This window comes from Peromyscus leucopus, chromosome 7 (assembly GCF_004664715.2).
Source record: "Peromyscus leucopus breed LL Stock chromosome 7, UCI_PerLeu_2.1, whole genome shotgun sequence".
In the NCBI taxonomy this organism is placed as follows: Eukaryota; Metazoa; Chordata; class Mammalia; order Rodentia; family Cricetidae; genus Peromyscus; species Peromyscus leucopus.
This window is the reverse complement of record NC_051069.1, coordinates 89,474,864-89,493,877: the sequence shown is the minus strand read 5'-3', so window position 1 is coordinate 89,493,877 and position 19,014 is coordinate 89,474,864. Positions and strand designations below refer to the sequence as shown.

The 19,014-nt window shown below is 37.9% G+C and overlaps 1 protein-coding gene across 3 annotated transcripts in view; it reads right to left on the bottom strand.

Annotated features, from left to right (window-relative positions):
• Positions 1 to 1,488: 1,488 nt before the first annotated feature.
• Positions 1,489 to 19,014, bottom strand: part of Stag1 (stromal antigen 1) — a 333,420-nt gene continuing 315,894 nt past the window's right edge. Inside the window, exons 29-34 of one of the 3 annotated variants that reach the window (XM_028869949.2) lie at positions 11,761 to 11,966; positions 8,530 to 8,704; positions 6,231 to 6,341; positions 5,612 to 5,726; positions 3,570 to 3,650; positions 1,489 to 3,485 (exon numbers count right to left, since the gene is read on the bottom strand). In XM_028869949.2, coding sequence (XP_028725782.1) covers positions 3,462 to 3,485; positions 3,570 to 3,650; positions 5,612 to 5,726; positions 6,231 to 6,341; positions 8,530 to 8,704; positions 11,761 to 11,966 — 712 coding nt within the window. In that variant the 3' untranslated portion in view covers positions 1,489 to 3,461. The remainder of the gene's footprint in view (positions 3,486 to 3,569; positions 3,651 to 5,611; positions 5,727 to 6,230; positions 6,342 to 8,529; positions 8,705 to 11,760; positions 11,967 to 19,014) is intronic. The other 2 variants (XM_028869951.2, XM_028869952.2) reach the window with 2 other exon arrangements.

Genomic DNA, 19,014 nt, shown 5'->3' with positions numbered 1-19,014 from the left:
TGTGAGTTGACTTGTTAGCCCTCAGATTCTTACATTTCCCTCACTTGCTGTAGCATCTTTTCTGGTCCCTGAAGGGGCCTGAGGGGCTGGAACCTGAAGGACCCTGTAAGGAAACAAAGGCTGGTCCTCTGCAAAGAACAGTAACCATTCTTAACTGCTAAAGCATGTCAACTCCCTAGACATTATTTTTCAGTTCTCCCTTTTTCATCAGTCTTATGAAATTCATTCCTTGCTGTGTTTTTTCCTTCCTGTGCAGGATTTACATATCTTCTGCATTGTTGGCTTAGTGGTCATGAATTGCTTTAGTTTGTGCTTGTCTTGAAATGTCTATTTCTTCACCAATCTTATGAGATTATGACTGGACATAGAAATCTTGATTGACAACTACTTCAAGTTTTGGAATGTATCAGTCCATGCTTTCTTCGTTTTTTAGGATTTCTGTTGAGAGCTAATGTTATTTTGATGGGGTTGCCTTTGCAAGCAAATTTACATTTTTTTCTTGCTGGTTAGATATTGTTTCTTTTGTAGACATGACATTTTAATTTTATGTTGTGGAAATATTCTTCTGCATCATGTTTACTTGGGGTTCTAAATGCTGCTTGTGCTTCAAGACACTTTAGATTCAGGAAATTTTTTTTCCTATAGTTTCATTGAATATTATTTATGCTTTTTACCTCTGTCGTGTTCCATGGATCTTCAGTTTTATACTCAGCTTCAGTGATGAGTCTGACAGTCCATACAATGATACATATACTGTTGCCTTAATGATAAACACTTACCTGGGTGCCAAAACAAAGAGTGGCAAATTACTCAGGTCACAGCTCAGATTTATAATAAGCCTGTCTGTCCCAGATGAAAATTACAGTAGGGGAAACTGTCTAAACATAGATTCCCTTCTTGCTTGTCCAGTTGATTCGTCTATGTCCCACGTCCTTACCTTTTCTACATTGTCAATTTTGGCTATTTAATGACCTCCGAACAAAGGACATGGCCAAGCCATAAATAGTGTAGGTTGTGACTTTGCTTCAGAGTGAGGTCTGGCACCAATGGTAAAAGAAACTTTCACTTCTGTGGGAATGCAGAATCTTGCAAATTGCCAAAGAGCTACTGCTAGGAGCAACCACACAGGATCTTAGGAGGAAAGAGGACTTAGCCTCATCGTTCTTTATAGGGAAATCTGAGCGATTAAAAACTTGTGTCAGTTCTTAATTTTTTTTTTTCTTAAAAACAAAACATCTTAGCCAGGCATGGTGGTAAATGTTTACTCCCAGCACTTGGGAGGCAGAGGCATGCAGATCTGTGTATTTGAGACCAGCCTGGTCTGAGGTAAGACACTGTCTCAAAACAAAACCTACCAAAAACACTGAAACACCAGTCTTGCTATCAAGTGACAAATTATCTGAAAGAACAAACTCTCAAGGGCAGCAGGCAAGGAAACAGTCTTTTTAAACCTCGCCCAGGAGCAACAACAGGAGGACTACTACAAGCCTGATTTTGAATAGTTTATTAAAGGAAAGGTGAAGCATCAGTTTCAAATTGTACAAAAGGAAAAAAAAAACTTCATATTGCAAATGTACAATTTACAGAATTACTAGCAAAATCAAGGAGACACTGAAAATACAAAAATTTGATTGACTTCAAACTGAACTTGGAAACCCATTGGAGTAGAGATTAAGCCTTCTTGGTTGTTGCATGGTAGTCTGTAACTCTAAGTCAGCATGTGTTATTCACAGGAGACGTCAAGCAAAGGATTAGTCTGTGCTTATTCCAGGGCCCCTCAAAGATAGGACCCTGGCCAGAACCATAGTCAGACAGGGCTGAGGTGGACAGTCCATTCATTCCTGCCCCTTGAGTTCCAGTGAGCCCACATTTCTAGGAGAGAGCAAGGCCCCAGATCTCTCAACTGGAGCCTAGGACTTGCTGAGTTAGTAGGGAAAACAATTTTGGTAACCAAGTTGTTTTTTTTCCCCTCCAAACTGTACAAATGTTGAGAAAAATCTTGTCTACTAAAAGGATGGATAAAATCATGTTTTGCTTTCCCCCACAAAAGATAATCATAGAGTTCACATACTTTTAAAAAATGCTCTTCATTTTTGGTAAAAAGGGAAAGCCTCTAGATTCTGTTGTAGCTATTTTAAAAACCATCCCAGAAACAGCTGTAGATGGACTGGTTTGGAAATTTGAAGGCCTACATTCAAATCAGGAAAAAGTTAAGTGGGCTTTTAAAAATAACAGCAAGTCATAAAAGTAAGCAGATTGTAACTCTAAACCACTGAAGAATGTCCTGAAGAGTCAGAATTTCTTTCTCCCAAAGACTTTTTCTTAATATGCACACTTAACACTGAAATGTAGCTGTATTTCAAGGTAAGCTTAGGAACGTCACCCTCTAAGCACAGACTTCTATGCAGCACATACTTCTATGATTGGTAAACAAATTCACAAAGTTAGCAGGTTTGGGGTATATTAAGTGCATGGGAAAAAGACAGTTACATGTCTTAAAATTACTTTTGAATGGCAAAGAAACTTCAGGAAAATGGAAGTCTGTGTAACTTGACTTTGGCAGGGCATGAAAACAAGTGTTTAGAAACAGCAAGACCGATGACTTGAGAACCATTTTTGTTTTACTGAGAATACTTTATTTGCTGGTAGAAGTTGCTAAAAATGCACAGAACAAAGACCAATAGAAAATGCACTGTATTTGAATCTCCCTATTCTATATAAAATGAACGGTGTACAGCATCTGTTGGAAAAATGGCTGCATGGACATTTATTTTATGCCCACTTATAAATAAAAATAAACCTTTTTATTCAAGAGTATATAAAATCTGGGAATTCACATCCATCCACAGAGGGTGTGTGGTTTTTGGCAGAGACGCACGATGTTAGAACTCTATTTTAGCTTGTCCATGCTCTGTTCCTTCAATGTTTCTGTTTTGTAAGGTCAACCAAATCCAGTGAGCTCCAAAAACACTCTTCGGCGATTAGAACGAGCTGCTTACTCATATTTAATAAAAATGGTTAGCTTTTAAAACATAAAAAGGCAAAATGTTAAAACGGTTTTTAAATTGTACAACAGGAAAATAAAGTTAAAAATATTTTTTTACTCAATGCTGAATTTTCATAAAACAGGTGTATAACAGTGTTTATTTTGACAGCTGTTTTAAAAATTTAAAATATCTTCCTCCTTTCAGAAAAACACACACACATTTGTACTGAGATAAGTCCAACATTAGAGTACAAATGATTTTTTTGGTCAGTCTTTCCGAGGTGACATTACCAACATTTCTGTGGGTAACTGACATGCTGCTCTGTCACTGCAAAGGGGACCAACCTTTAATCATTTGATTACAAAACAAATCAGGCCACATCAAAAGTGTTTCTTCCCCCATACAAGCTATCACAGTATATAGGCCTCTAGCTCTAAATAATAGAGTTCCAGATTTGTAAATTTTCTTCAGACTTCAGAACATCGGCATTCCAAATCCCTAGAAAAAAATGAGAAATACAATTATATTATGTATCCCCAGGGCCAAGGAACACATAAAACACAGTAATGATTTGATATTTACTGAATCATCTTCTATGATAGCTGCAGAATCAAAGAAGTCTGGCCTCAGCTCAGCTCTTTCTCGCCGATTTCTTGATGGGGGCTGAAAAGAGAATCATTTATTTTTCCGGTGAAATAAACTGTAATAAAAGCTATTTTTTTTTTTTACAGTACATAAACATAGGAATAATTAAGAGTCAAATTTAAATGGAGAATGAGAATCTGGCTTGTATAAAAAGTATAGATTTTAAAAATGCAGCAGTATTTGAATTATTAAAAGAGAAAAAGACTTTCAACTAATATGTTTTTTGTTTGTAGTCCTGGCTAGCCTGAAATTTGCTGTGTAGACTAAGCTGGCTTCATATTAACAGAGCTCTTCCTGCCTCTTCCTATCAAGTGCTGAGATTAAAGGTATATGCCACTACTCCTGGCTTCTTTTTTTAAACTTTGTATCTCTGTGTGCGTTTGTGCCCAGGAAGCTATAAGAGGTTGTCAGATCTCTTCATACTATAATCACTGGCAGGTGTTAGTCCTCCAATTTGGGTTACGGGAACTGAACACAGGTCCTCTGGAATGTGAGAAAGAGTGACTCTTACTTAGCCATCTCACCAGTCCCAAGACTTAAAATTTTAATGAATAAACTGTGTATGTAAAAAATGTAATTTGGACTTATAATATAGAAAATACCTTCCCTTTGAAGACACAGAGTAATAACAAAAATGATATCAGTGAATTCTCCAAAGTAGGTAGATGGAATGAATGCTTTTGGGGAGGGAGTAGGGCAGGGAAGTTCTATCAAAGGTTATACCAAAACTTTTTATGATGGAAAATTCAAAACATGTAGGCAGACTAGTATGTGCTGCATTATGCCATCTTTGATTTACATGTTGAAGTGCTCACTCCTAGAACTTGAGAATGGGAGTCTATTTAGATACAAGGTGTTTTTAAAGGGTTTAATGTAGTAAAAAACTGCAGCAAGACAAGTGAGGGCTTCTAGTCAAATGACTTGGTGTCCTTTCAGGAAAGACCATGAAAGACAGTCGGGAGTCCTTTTCTCTTTCTACCTTGGGGTAGAAGTCTTGGGGATCAAGCGTAGCAGGAAGCAGCTTTATGTGCTGAGCCATCTTGCCAGCCCATAAAGACACTGGAAGAAGCCAGCCACCTAAAGCCGAAGAGTACTCAAAATCAACTCTGCTTCACTTGACTTCTGGCAATTTAAGTCAATCAAGACTGGTATTTGTTATGGCAGATGTAGCCAACACTGGGAAAACAGTATAACGAACATTAACATTAATCGACCAGTCACCTAGGGTTAACAATTGTCAAGTATCTTTTTCCTTCATGTCATTTCAGCTATAACTACATTTTAATATTACCTATAGCCAATGACAATTTTGTTTTTTTTTTTTTTTTTACTCGTTTTTGGTATTAAAGATTAAACCTGGGGCCCTTGGGCATGCTATACACATACAGCACTGACCACTGTCCCAGCGCTTTCTAGTTTGATACAGGCTCTCAGTATGTAGCTCAGGCTGGCCTTGGACTTATAATCCTCTTGTCTCAAACTCTCATCCCTTACTGGGTGTCACAGGTGTGTACCAACATGCTGGGCCATGTAATGAAACTGTTAAAAACCATACATGAAAAACTTTCTTTGTATTGCTTTTAGTTAGTCTATATTAATCTTACCTCAAAGATGTTCACTGTAAACTGTATATACAAGTTCCACATTCTATATTTGATTGTCACATGTTGGAACACAGAATATATTGTAAGGTTCCAATTTAAAGTACAAAATGCCAAATATACATGCTGTGCCAAAACATCTTTTTGGAAGAAGGAAAAAAACCTAGCTTTTTTCTTTTTTGGCTAGGACCCAAAATGATTGCTTAAAAGCATCCCTGAGAACCACAAAAGCTCATCTTGATGCCCAGTAATGGTGCTCACTCCTCACCTAGGCCCGCTCCCACAGCAAGAATATCATTTTAAACTCCAATGCTCTTAAATACTGTAAAAGAAAAAAACAAAAACAAACAAACAAAAAAATTCCAGTAAATTCCTTACCAAATCAATAACCATGGTGTCTTCAAATTCTTCATTCATGTCTTCTAACTGGCTCCGTGATGACATCATCACATCTTCAAAGATGGGCTCAGCGTCTTCCTCCATTAGACCCCGACTGGTGAAAAAAGAGGTGGTCAGCAAGCTGTTGAGACTGCCCAGTATGGAGTCCTGACTCTTTCTTAGATCTCACACTTTCTAATTATGAACTATAGACTATACTATGATACTAACTCAAAGAAAATTAGGGTTATTCCCAACAAAAGAATTATTTCTTTGGTTCAAATTTTCATTTCAATGAAACAGAAAGTAGAGTTAACTTTAATAAGAAAATATTTAAATATAAATAATGAAGTATCTAAGCTGTGTATCAATTCCCTCCAAGTTCTGTTCAATCACATCTCAATTTTACCAGTAAGGACCCCAAGAGACAGGTGTTTTAGAGTAGCTGTGTGTAAATCTGGAGAGTGGCAGCACTAGGATTTGAGTGCAGAAAGCTTCAAGTGCCCATGCCCTCTACTGTCACCCTGTGCTGTAGGACACGTATCTAGAACTCATTTGAACTACTAACAAGCAGAGACACCCAAATGACCAGCACCGTGATGCTCAAGTTGACACTTACACAGCGTGCCTTACTCCAGCTCTCACTTTCATGTAGTTCATTCCTGTTCTGTCCTTCCGATTCAAGTCTTCTAACTTCGGCTGGCCTAACCAAGAGATCTGCATCTGGGGACTGAGAGAATACTATTATTTATTTTGTGTAACAGATAGGGACTTAGATTTATTCCATTGCTTTGCAAATAACAAGTCAAGTGCTTCCAAATATCTAAGTGTCCGCAAGAAACAGGCTGGGGTGCTATTAATTCTTATACTATATATTAGCTTCATGCCCCGAATCTCTGCCAAATAAGGGCATTCTCAGACTTGTGTTTCAAGCTACTGTATCATCCACTTGTCTACATAGCTAGGCAGCAAGCCCCTAAGGAACACCCATAGCATTAAAAAAAGGATATAACACATCTTTTCCTAGTACTTAGAAGTCTTCATGACACATAGTTTCTTAATGCTATGGAGTGAAATCTTCACCTGTATTCTATACTTAAAAGAGCATGAGAAATGGTATTTACCCACCTCCCCCCATTTTATAGATGGTAAATTTTAGTAGCTCTATAGATAAAAACTTGCCACATGAAATTCTAAGTAGCTGCTTTTTTATCCTTTGGGGGTCACCACTGTGATAAGACCTAGGAACACAGGGCAGCGAACAGAAGACAACCCATGGCCAATGGGACTGATAACCGGTAACATCAGGAGAGCAAGGCAGGTTGATTAAGAAAGGAGAACTCATCCTGAAGGAAGGACCTTTGATGCCTAACAGTGCAAATAGTCCCATTTATTCAATACCTGAGAGAGACTATCCTTTGAGGTTGGAAAGAAAGATTCTTTGGTATAAAGTTGACCTTTGAAAACCCAGGGTCTAAAATACTTCTAAAATTGTCTATTTTTAACATATTAATTTGTTCAGATAGGAATTTTCTCATATCCATCAGTGCAATTCAAATCTGTATTCATATATACAGAAATACAAGTAAAGAACAAAGAAAGTTTTTAAGTTGGGAGCAGAAACAACACTCGAGAAGTTTTGTTTTTCTTTTGAGGCAAAGTCTCCATATAGCCCAAACTGGTTTCAAACTCACTGTGTACTAAAGTTAGCTCTGAGCTCCTGCCTCTTCCTACCACATACCAGAATTACAAGTGTGTGCCACCATGACTAGCTTTAAATTTAAATCATCAAATAGATGCTGAAGGTGGTACAATCTATTTGAGGCTTCATTACAGCCAGCCTAAGTAAGCTCTCACAGGTTCCTGTCAAGGAGATAACAGGCAGTAAACAAACAGATGTACTCAATACAGATACAAAATGAGTGCATTCAGTGAGCTACTGTTCATTCAAAGGTCTATGAACCTTTTATTTGAGGAAAAATATAATTATTAAAGAACTAAGGGTAAAAAGATACTTTTAGTAGCAACATATGGGACAGGGAGAGGAGATGGTATTGTTTCTAGCATATACACGCAAAATGTTATTTAGTATTAACATTAACTGATATTTATTTAATATTTAAGTTTTTTCCAAAGCTCTCCTAGGTTTAAAAATTCATTTACTCTAACACATTCCTGCAGTTTTGGAATTGTAGGTGGGGAAATTATCATTGAATCTTGAAAGATAAAAAAATGGAGGCTATTTAAACAACATGAAGCTTGTCCCACTAGATCAAGAAAAGTCTGAACTTTGTTGTAGAATATTATTTCAAAATGTGTTACTTTTGTTTATACTCTGGAATGTTTGTTTAATGATGCAAAAATGTGCTTGATTAAATAAAATTCACCTACGGTCAGGAGGCTGAGTCAGCAACAGGCTGACAGGAAGTGGTAGGGAGGAGCCAGGTGAGAAAGGGTTTAGAAGGAGGGCAAGGGGAAGCATTTTTGCTTCTTGGAGGACTCAAGCAAGGAGAGGAGGTGAGCTACTTGCTGTTCAGCCTCTCTGAAGAGCAGAATTCCACCTTAACCTCTGAATCTTGAGTTCTTTAGAGGGAGAGAGGTTTAGTTAAGTTCCCTTCATAGCTTTGCGGGAGTTGGAGCCGGAGGAACAGATTTCCCTCCAGCTATGGTCCTTGTGGCCTGACTGCTGCTAGTTGCTGATTCAGACAGCTGTGGCTTAAAAGGCAGCAACCATTTAAAAAAGGACAACAGAACTTTGAGGAAAAGATGTCCAAAATAGTGTTGGCAGACTTTGATATACTATTCACTCTTCATTTATGGCTTCATTTTTGCAAGATCTCACCATGTGTTCAGTTTTTCTTAGTTTTACTTTAACAGTTAGAGGTTTTACGCCAAGATAATGAACTTTTGGTACTTACTTGTGTAAAAAGTCTGGTTCAGAACCATGTTCAGACTCAGGCTCCTGGATCTGTTCTCCCATGGGGCGGCTGTTCTCTCTAAGCACAGTGGAGGTGAGCTGTGGGGTTGGCAGGGGTCCAGGAGTTTGAATCATAGTGTCAGTCCTGTTTAGCCATGTGTTATCCAGACTTTCATCTGCAAAATTTCATTTAAAGTCTCAAAATATCAGAAATGGGGCAAACTCTGGTGGCAGTTATAACATTTGAAAAGCATGACTCTAGTTAGACTACCTAGGTTATTTACTTTATTTTGTTTTGTTTTTTAGTCTCATGTAGCCCAGGCTGGTTTCAAATTCACCATGAAACAAGGCCCTTGAACTCCTCTTTGTCCTGTACCTACTTCCAAGTACTGGGACATGTCTAGCTTATGTTTAGTTTTTGTGGTATCTTCTTTATGAAACAGGTCTCATGTAGTTTAGGCTGGCCTTGAACTCCTGATCTTCCTGCCTTAAGCCTCCTATATACTGGAATTACAGACATGAGCTACCATGCCCAATGCCTGGCTAGAGCAAAGAGTTTAAATCCCTGGTTCACAACTCTCTTGTTTGACTTCGTATTATGTTAATGACTTCTTACAGAGTTCGGTATTCTCCCATCTAAAATGAGGATATTAGTACTTAGAAAGTACAGGAATTAAATGAGGTTATTAGCTCGTTATAGGCACCAAATATCATACTATCTCTTGTCTTCTTATCTCTGAGGATTTATTTGCCCTAGAGGGAAGAAGAATGTTAATCAGAGCCCTCAGCAACCTTCTTTTGCTTTTCTACTGACTGCCTGAGCCCACAAGGTGTCCCAGGTGGCAGCACTTAGGACTGGCTGGCTTTTACAGAGGAATCAGCAAATGCTGTTAATACACGCAGACAATGAGCACCAGAGAAACTGCTCTACCTGCCAGGTTGTATGTGTGGAGACAGAGAAGCTCATAGTTTTCATGCCTTTAAGTCCCTCTGGGGAACCTGACTGTCCTATACAGCATTTAATTAAAATTTCATTTAACTCTGAGGAAATATAATCAATTCTGCTTACTTAGAACTAAATGATATACTATTCTACACTATCGAGTGATGTGCCATGTTTTTTTCTCTCCTGAGGCTGCTTTGTAAAGACTGGAGCAGACAAACATTATTTGCATATCTAAGACATCCTGATAAAATAATGCATAATGAACTAGTCCAGTTTTTGTGAAGGTGCCCAGTGGAGACCTAATTACCTCAAGAGCTTACTCTCTTTGGATACATGTTGTAACCTTTTAAAGATTCTTCGGTGAAAACAGCTCTTACAGTGAATAGCCTTTCATCTTCAACTCAAACTGATGAAACTGCCATTGAAGGGCTCCAGCTCACAACCTATCTTGAACCTTCAAATCCACAAAGCTAAGCTCTCTTTTACCATTTAACAATTACCAAAGTAGCTACCCAGTCCACACATATGTCCTATAATCTTAAAAACAATAGTTTTGACTATTTATAAATGAGTTACATGTAGTAATTTAAATTCTTAAAATTCTCTAAGGCTTAGTTCCTCCTTTATAAAATATGGGTACTAAGTTGATTAATACAACATTTACAAATGATAAAATGCATGAAAAACATGAAAGAATTTAGTACATGGTGCCTAATAAGATTATAATTGAGCCATGTAGTGGTGGTGCCCGCCTTTAATCTCAGCACTTAGGAGGCAGAGGCAGGTGGATCTCTGTGGGTCAAGGGCAGCCTGTTCTACAAAGGGAATTCCAAAACCCTGTCTCGAAAAACCCATTATAGTTGAGAAGTATGAATGGGGAAAAACATGTTGTAGACATGGAGCACCTTGATAGAGGTTGTCATAAAAGATACTTTCAAAGGAAAACAACTAGAATCATTCTTTGGAGGAAAGTTCAGGATCTTCAAAATCTTCAAATATAAAGACAAGATTTTATATATATATATTTAACTAAAAGTATAAAAGCTGAAATGTGAAAGGACATTTCAAAGCATGTAGAGACTTTGTTAAACTTTAACATTAAAAATGTTAGTCTTCTGGCTGGTACTAAAGAAGTATTATTGTGAGCTCTTGGGAATATCCTGAAAATAGCTAACATTTACTGGATGCTATTTATAGGTGAGCACTGTGCTCAGTAACGTGTATACTATGTTTTTTGAGAGTACCTCATTTACTATTCATAGTAACTGAGAGACTAAGTACTCTAGATAATCTGGTATCTTTCATTCAATTCATTATTAAAACCCAGGGTTAAGTAACATGTTCAAAATGAGAAAGCTGGGTTTGAAATATAAAACTTATTTTAAAGTTTGTTCTTTATTAATAGTCAACACTTCTCCAGTAAGGAAAGGCACATTAGGTTTACATTAAGTGTGCCAAGGAGTTTGGCAAACCTCTGGTGAGTCACTGTTCCTTTAGGCAGCAGGATGTGGTGCTGGTAACTGAACAGAAGCTATGAAAACTCATAAGAAGCATAGGAAAGGCAGAGGTTATTGATTTTCATGATAATTCAAGTCCCTATTCCCTAAAGTCTAAGCAGGTATATTATAAATCAGGTTTGGCCACCACTGTCTTGTGACATAAAAATAAATTACTCAAGCAATGACAGAACTGTAAAGGGAATCTAGTATGTTTAATTTGTTGCAGAGGTCTACTCAAATTACCAACAGTCCTCTTCTAGTAAGGTGAATTTGTGTGTGTGTTTGGAGGGGGAGAAACTAATTCATGTAGGTCAGGCTGGCCTCAAGCTTATTACAGAGCTGAAAAATGGCCCTGAACTCTATCTCCTCTCAAATGCTGGGGTTGGATTCATACATTACCACATCCAGCTTAAGATGGATTTTATTGTTTCTTAAACTTTAGTTTGCATATTTTAAGATGTATTTTAATACAATACTTGCTCTTTTTTAAAAATGTAATGTGTTAGAGCCACAGAGATCAACTTTATAGGTTAGAGCCACAGAGATCAACTTTATAGGTCTGTAAAACTGCTATGTCCTTTTTTGTGTCTTCTATGTTCTCTGTTTCATCACGTTTCTTTTCTGCCTTACTCTGTATATCCAACCTTTGTCCTTGAATTTTTCAGTTGGTAGCAAATATTTAATGACATCATGTGTCTTACAGCATCTTGTTTCAAGAAATCACCTGCTGCTTATTCTCTGTAAGCCAGGCAATGTAACTTGCCTCAGAGTGTAAAAGAGGTCTTACCTTCGACTCGTTTTCTGTGCAGTGGGGGTCTTCCTTTCTTACTCCTCACTGAGGAAGTTTTACTGCTGCTACTTCCACTGTTCACAGACATTCTATCATCTTCACCCCCAGTGACTAATGAATTTCTATAGGAAATGAGTGGAAGCCATACATCCTCCCTCCTTTCCATCATCTGCTCAGTGAGGAATTTCTCTAGATATGAATGACTGCAAACACACAAAGAACAGCAGTGACTTTCATGTCAGCACTTATGCATCACTTACAGTTTTGTTTCACATTCCTGCAGTCCTTTGAAAAGGGAGTATATGCTTATATTAGTAAGAGTGTGTACATGCCTTTTTCCTTTGCTTTTAAATATTAATTTCTCTCTCTCTCTCTCTCTCTCTCTCTCTCTCTCTCTCTCTCTCTCTCTCTCTCTCAAGCGAAGTTTGCCTCACTCTTGAGTTTCTTTAAAAGAATTCAAATGAGGGCAGGATTTCAGTAAAGTTAGAGTGAGGAATCTGGCATATCCTTTCCCCAGCATTAACAACCTTTCAACTGGGAAAAATTTCAAGACATAATTTAACATCTACAAATTGTCCTAAGGTGATATGACAAACAGAAAAATATTTATCTAAGTAAGTCTATTAAATCTTGGTAAGAAGGAGAGTTGGTCAGTCTTTGAACCACACCTTGCTTTCTTTCCTTTGCTTTTACCTACTGATATGGCCTTTGCATTGTGGAAACTACTCTAGGAAGGTGGGCTGTTTAATTTGGACCAGGCAAAGATGGACCCAAACCATCTTTGGGTCTGGAGGTAGGCCTGTGAGCATAGAGATGGCAGCAGGTGGAGAAAAGCATGGGAGAGGAAGGAAGTGCCTCACCAGTCAAAAATGGCTGAGGAAGAGGGGGTTCAAAGGTCTACCCACCACCAACTTTACTCTGCCTACCACTGGTCATGCAGCAGCTGCAATGCACCAATACAGAGTGCAACAGATTCTCATACCAGATATACAACCAAAGAGAGAAGGCCAGATGCCCAAGTCAAGTCATAATAACAAAAACAACATAAACAGCCAAGACAGCTTGGTTCCTATCAAACACACCAGTCTTACATAAATGTTCTTAAAATAGAACGCCCAGAACATGGAATTTAAGAGAAAATCATAAACCTTATCAAATAATTCAAGGAACTTAAAGGACACACACGAAGATTTTGTTAAACTCCAAGAAGGTAACAGATTGAGGTCCAAGAAAATACATATACACAGCTGAATGAAATGATGAAGATAATCAGGATTTGAAAACTGAATTCAATAAAGAGATAAAAACTGATGAAAACACAAGCTGAAATGAAAACACAAGCTGAAATGAGGATGGTATTGAAAGATTCGATATCCCAATTAGAAAATGCAGGGAGAGCAGAAGATAGACTAGAAGGATCCAAATTGATAAAGCAGAGACTCTAGACCAAATAAAGAATATGAAGAAATTAAAAAAAATAAAGGAAAGGAACATGTGGGATACCATCAGAAGACCAAAATCATTGAATTATGGGGATAGATGAGGGAGAAGAATCCCAGGATAATGGCATAGACCAGATCTTTAACAAGATCTGTGGAATATTCCTTTACATTGTCACTGTGATTAGTTTAATAGAAGCTGACTGGTCTACAGCGAGGCAGGATAAGGTTAGGTGGGTAAACCAGACTAAGAGAAGCTGGAAAGAAGGAGGGCGGAGTCAGAGAAGTCACAAGACCAAAAAAAAGCAGTACATACAGGAGAGGTAAAAGCCATGAGCCTCGGGGCAGCACATAGATTAATAGAAATGAGTTAATTTAAGTTATAAGCTAGTTAGTAATAAGCCTGAGCTATCAGCTAAGCATTTATAATTAATAAGTCTCTGAGTGGTTATTTGTGAAGTGGCTGTTGGGACACAGAAACTCTGCCAACAAAGATCATAGAAGAAAACTTCCCCAAACTAAAGACATACCTATACAACACACAAAGAAGGACATAGGAACCCAACTAGACAAGACTATATAAACAACTCTCTAAGACATATCATAGTTTAAATACTAAATAAACAGAACAAAGAAATGCTTAATGCTGTAAGAGAAAACAATGCCACCCCCCCAAAAAAAACCCCACAAGAGACATAAAAAGAAACCCCACCAGAATAATACAGGTTCTCAATGGAAATTCTAAAAGTCACAAGAGGATGGAGAAACACAGTCCAAGGTCTAAAAGACTGCCAACCTAGATGACTATATGCACGCAGCAAAACTGTCATAGTTGGAGAAAGAAAAACACTCCCTGATTAATATCCAACAAAGCAACATTAAGTGGTATACTGGAAGCAATACTTTGAACTAAAGAGAGGAATAAGCAATGAAGAGACTAGAGAGAAAATAAATGAAGCTGTCATTAATGAAATACAAAAGACACAAACAGCAAATACTAAGAACACAAAACAAACAAAAAACCCCTAATTACAGTGGCACTTACATGTTGATAGTAACCAACACCTGTCTGAGGAATGTAAGGCATTTTCAGCAGGAGCGAAATCATGCTGGTACTAGAACTCCAGCCAACTACCCAGGGTTAGTGAAATCATGGATTTAAAAGATAATCAATCTACTACTGCCACTTTGCTAGACCAGCATAATTCCTTAACTACCTTCTAAATCTCATCCTTATACTCACAGATAAGTATAGCTATTACCTCTCACCAAAGAAGCTTCTCTTTACAGCAAACAGAGACCATTACAGAAAACCACAACTCGACACAACATAAAGATAATGGATTATGGGGAACCCAGCCCCCGTGGAAAGATCTGCAGCACAGCTTTTGCTTCTATGGCTCAGGGAACCTATCAGACAAGGGAGTAGAAAGATTATAAGAATCAGAATAGCAAGAAGTCTGCTGTGAGTCTATCTCTCTTAGAAATGGCTGCATATATAAGATCTGAACAGTGACAAACCAATGGACATGCTAAGCAGAAGAAAAAGCATTTCATGATGTCCTACTCATAGACAAAGAACTAAATGCAACTAAAGAGTGCCTTGAGAGGGAGAATTATCCTTTCTCAGGGATGAGCCCTTTAATTGATTATCCAATACAAAGTAGTCAGTCCTGAAATCATATACATAGAAACAACAAGGGACTCAGCACACACACATGTAATATTAATAAAGAAAAAAAGCTACCATTTTGAAGGGGAGGTAGGGAGAGGTTAGAGGGAAGGACATAAGAAGGGATAGAGGGAAGAAAGGGAAGTGATGTAATTATATTTTATTTAAAAATGTAAAAAATGAAGAAAATTATGTACTAATACTGTAAACAGGGTTGGAGCAATGGCTCAGTGGTTAAGGGTACTGGCTGCTCTTCCAGAGGATCCAGGTTTGATTCCCAGCACACACATAGTGGATCACAACCACTTGTAACTACATTTCCTAGGGATCTGATGCCCTCTTATGGCCTCTACAGGCACCAAGCACATGTATGATATGCACAGACATACATGCTGGCAAAATATGCATATAATATGTATGTATGTGTGTGTGTGTGTGTGTGTGTGTGTATGTATGTATGTATGTATGTATGTATGTATTGTTTTGTTTTTTTGAGACAGGGAGACAGGGTTTCTCTGTGTAGCTTTGGTGCCTGTTCTGGATCTTGCTCTGTAGATCAGGCTGGCCTTGAACTCACAGAGATCTGCCTGGCTATGCCCGAGTGCTGGGATTAAAGGTGTGTACCACCACAGCCCAGCTACAAAATACTTGAACAAATTAAAAAACCCCCAACAATGAAAACTCATAACTACATTACTATGGGGTGGGGGAAGGAAATACAGGGAAAGATGAAAGAGGGACATCAAGGGAAGTAGGAAGATGAAGGATGAGCAGCAGTGGCAGTGAGACAAGGAATTCAGATGATAGAAAGTAAATGGGACCTACCATAAAAGAAGTCTGAGAAAGCTACAGAAAGTCGAAACAAAGCGCAGGGTTCAAATGGTAAATGAAGTGCATGCATGAAGCTTTGGACTTGACCCCCAACACTGAATAAATGGCATTATAGCACAGGCCTGTAGTACTGACACTCAAGAGGTAAAAGACATGAGGATCAGAAGGGTCAAGGCAATCCTAAGGAATTTGAGGCTAGTTTGGAATAAAGGAGATAAAAAAAAAAAAAAAAAAAAAAAAAAAAAAAAAAGAGGTGGGACTTCTCTGCCTAAGAAGTCAACAAGTACCTCCTAGGAAGTGTGCCCTAGGACTCTTAAGTACTAGACAGCTGATGGAGTTGGGGACAGGCAGTTTCTGTTGTCAGAAACTAAAAAATAAGACATTGAACTCAGAATCAGAAATAGAGTACAGGAGTCTAAAATCAAGCTGGGCAAAGAATTGGGAGCATGGTGGAACACAGAATACCCTGTTGGGAACAACAAACTCAAAGCAGCACAGACTGTGGAGAAGACAGCACAAGTGGAAGAAGGGAGTCTGAAACTGAGGGGATTCCTAGACACCCCCATCCTGGCCATAGCATCAAGAAGCCACACAGTTTACAGGGCTTTGTCAGAACTCACTGCAGCAGATTGATAGAACTAAGGTAAACAAAGTAAGTAGGACCTCACCATTCAGAAAGAAACACTGAAACTACAATACCTTCTACTTCATTTATTGCTTGTTTTGCCTAAACAGAAATTCAGGTATGAAAGAATCAAAGAAGAGAGCAAAAACCATCACCAAGAACAAGCCTGCGCTAGAAGACTACATCTCAGGGATGGAGGACAAGGTCATAGCAGTAATACATGCAGACACATATGAGGAAAACACCTAATGAACATGACCAAATTTATCCAAGAAATGTGAAACACATTCAAGAAACCAACCACAGGAACTCATGAGGTAGAAGGAGGGGCTGAGATATAAAAACTTATGTAATCTACTTATTGGAACTTGAACAAAAATTACCAACATCCTAAGAAAGAAAGACATCCAAATGCAAGAAACATTTAGAATTCTGAATAGATATGATAGACTAGAATCATGACATACCATAAAAAATATATAAAAAGCAAAGCAACAATATTAAAATTGGAAGTGAAAAAAAGTGATTGACAAACACAGAAACACCAGAATACCACCAGCTCTTTCATCAGTAACCATAAAAGCCAGGAACACACAAAATGATACATTTCAAGCCCTAAAAGCAGTAACTATAAACCAAGATCGCCAAACCTAGCAAAATTATCACTTAAAATTTATGCATAGAGTAGGTGGGATGATTCAGTGGGTTAAAAAATGCACAATAATCCGAGTTCAATCCCTAGGACTTATTTTTTGAAAGAAGAGAACCAACTATTTATTTCAGGTTGCTCTCTAACCTCCATATTCACTTTGGCATTTGTGCATGTGTGTATGTGTATACATACATGTGCATGTGTAGACACATACAAAATAAAGTATGGAGAAATACTATTTCTTGAGAAGCCCAAGCTAAGGTAATTCATAACTTACCAGAGCCAGAACTCCAGAACAGTTTTAGAGGAACATTATACACAGAGAAAGAAGAACATTTTATCTAAGAGAACACAGGAAAGAATACATTTCATAAAGAGGATCAGATGAAAATAGGAAAGCAGACACAGCAAACCTTATGCATGCAAAGGACCAACAACAAAAACAAAAAGCTGAGAGAATATGCTGTATCTTAGCAGACCAAAGGGCTATTCTGACAAAGACAGTATAGTACTGGCCTAAAAATGTAGACCAATAGGGCACAGTAGAGGACCCAGAAACAACATACAAGTAAGGCTCTTTAATTTTTGGCAGAGGAGCAAAACACACATGGAAAAGGCAGCCTGTTCAACTGGTATTTGCAAAACTGAGTACCTACCTCCTTAAGAATGAAACTAGTTCTGTATCTCTAGCCCTGAACAAAACCTAATTTTATCTGGATCCAAGACCTCAATTTCTGAATGACAAAGTAGACACCCAGCCTAGTCAAAGAAAATAACAATTAACTTTCACTCACCTAATCTTGAGTGCCCAAATACATACAATGAATGCCAAACTGAACTGAAGGGAAAGATATACTCCACATATAACCCAATCATGGAGAATTAAATTGTACTCTAGACAAATGAACCTAACAGATATTTATAGATCTTTTTTACTTCACAGTGTAGTATATAAGTTGGTACAGGTGTACACACCTTTAATACCAGTACTCAGGAGGTAGAGGTATGCAAGGTGAATTTTTATGAGTTTGATGCCAGCTGTGAAAAACCAAACACACACACCACCCTTAATAGAATATATTCTTTCTTAACAGTATAAATCTCATAATAGGGTACAGCACAAGCAGTAGTAAACTAAAAGTAAGCTTCTGTAATCATATTATCCCTGATCACAATAACAGAAAATAATTTAAAAAAAAACCACGGAAACAAAACAAATACATAGAAATTTAAATAACCCAGTCTTGAACAAACATAGCAAAAACACAAAAAAGGAAACTCAAGAGTCTTGAAATCTTTTTTTGAAATTTATGGGTGTTTTGACTGCCTATATATCTATGCACCACATACATGCAGTGCTGGGGGATGTCAGAGAGGGTGCTAGATCCCTGGTACTGGAATTATAGAAGGCGGTCAGCACCATGTGGGTGTCAGGAATCAAATCTGGGTCTTATGAAAAAGCAGCTTCAGCTACATCTCCAGCTCAAAAGAGTTGTTGAAGTAATGAAATGGGAAACCCAACTCAATTAAAACTAAGGGATCCAACAGGCACAGCACTTAGTTTATAGCAATCAACATTTACATCACAAAAGCAGCTAGAGCTCAAGCTATTATGGCATCTCAGCAAGCTGGAAAGAAAGAACCCAAATAAACTTAAATTAGGGCAGGAAAAAATAATAAAGATTAGAGTAGAAGACAGATGTGGTAGTACACATCTGTAATACTAACACTCAGGAGGCTGAGGCAGGATGATTATCACTAGATTAGCCTGGGCTAGTGAGTTCAGAACCGCCTGGGTAGCAATATATAAGACCCTGTCTCAAAAAACCAAACCCTAAAATCGATAAAGCAAGTGAACAAAAAACCAAAATAGAAATAGACTGAAAATCTTACAAAAGATCAATGAAATTGTGAGCTGGTTGTTTGGAAAAATAAAACTGACAAATTTTTAATAATGAAGAAGGGAGGGAGGGAGGGAGAAAGGGAGGGAGAGAGAGGGAGAGAGAACACATACTCAAATCAGAGACCATGA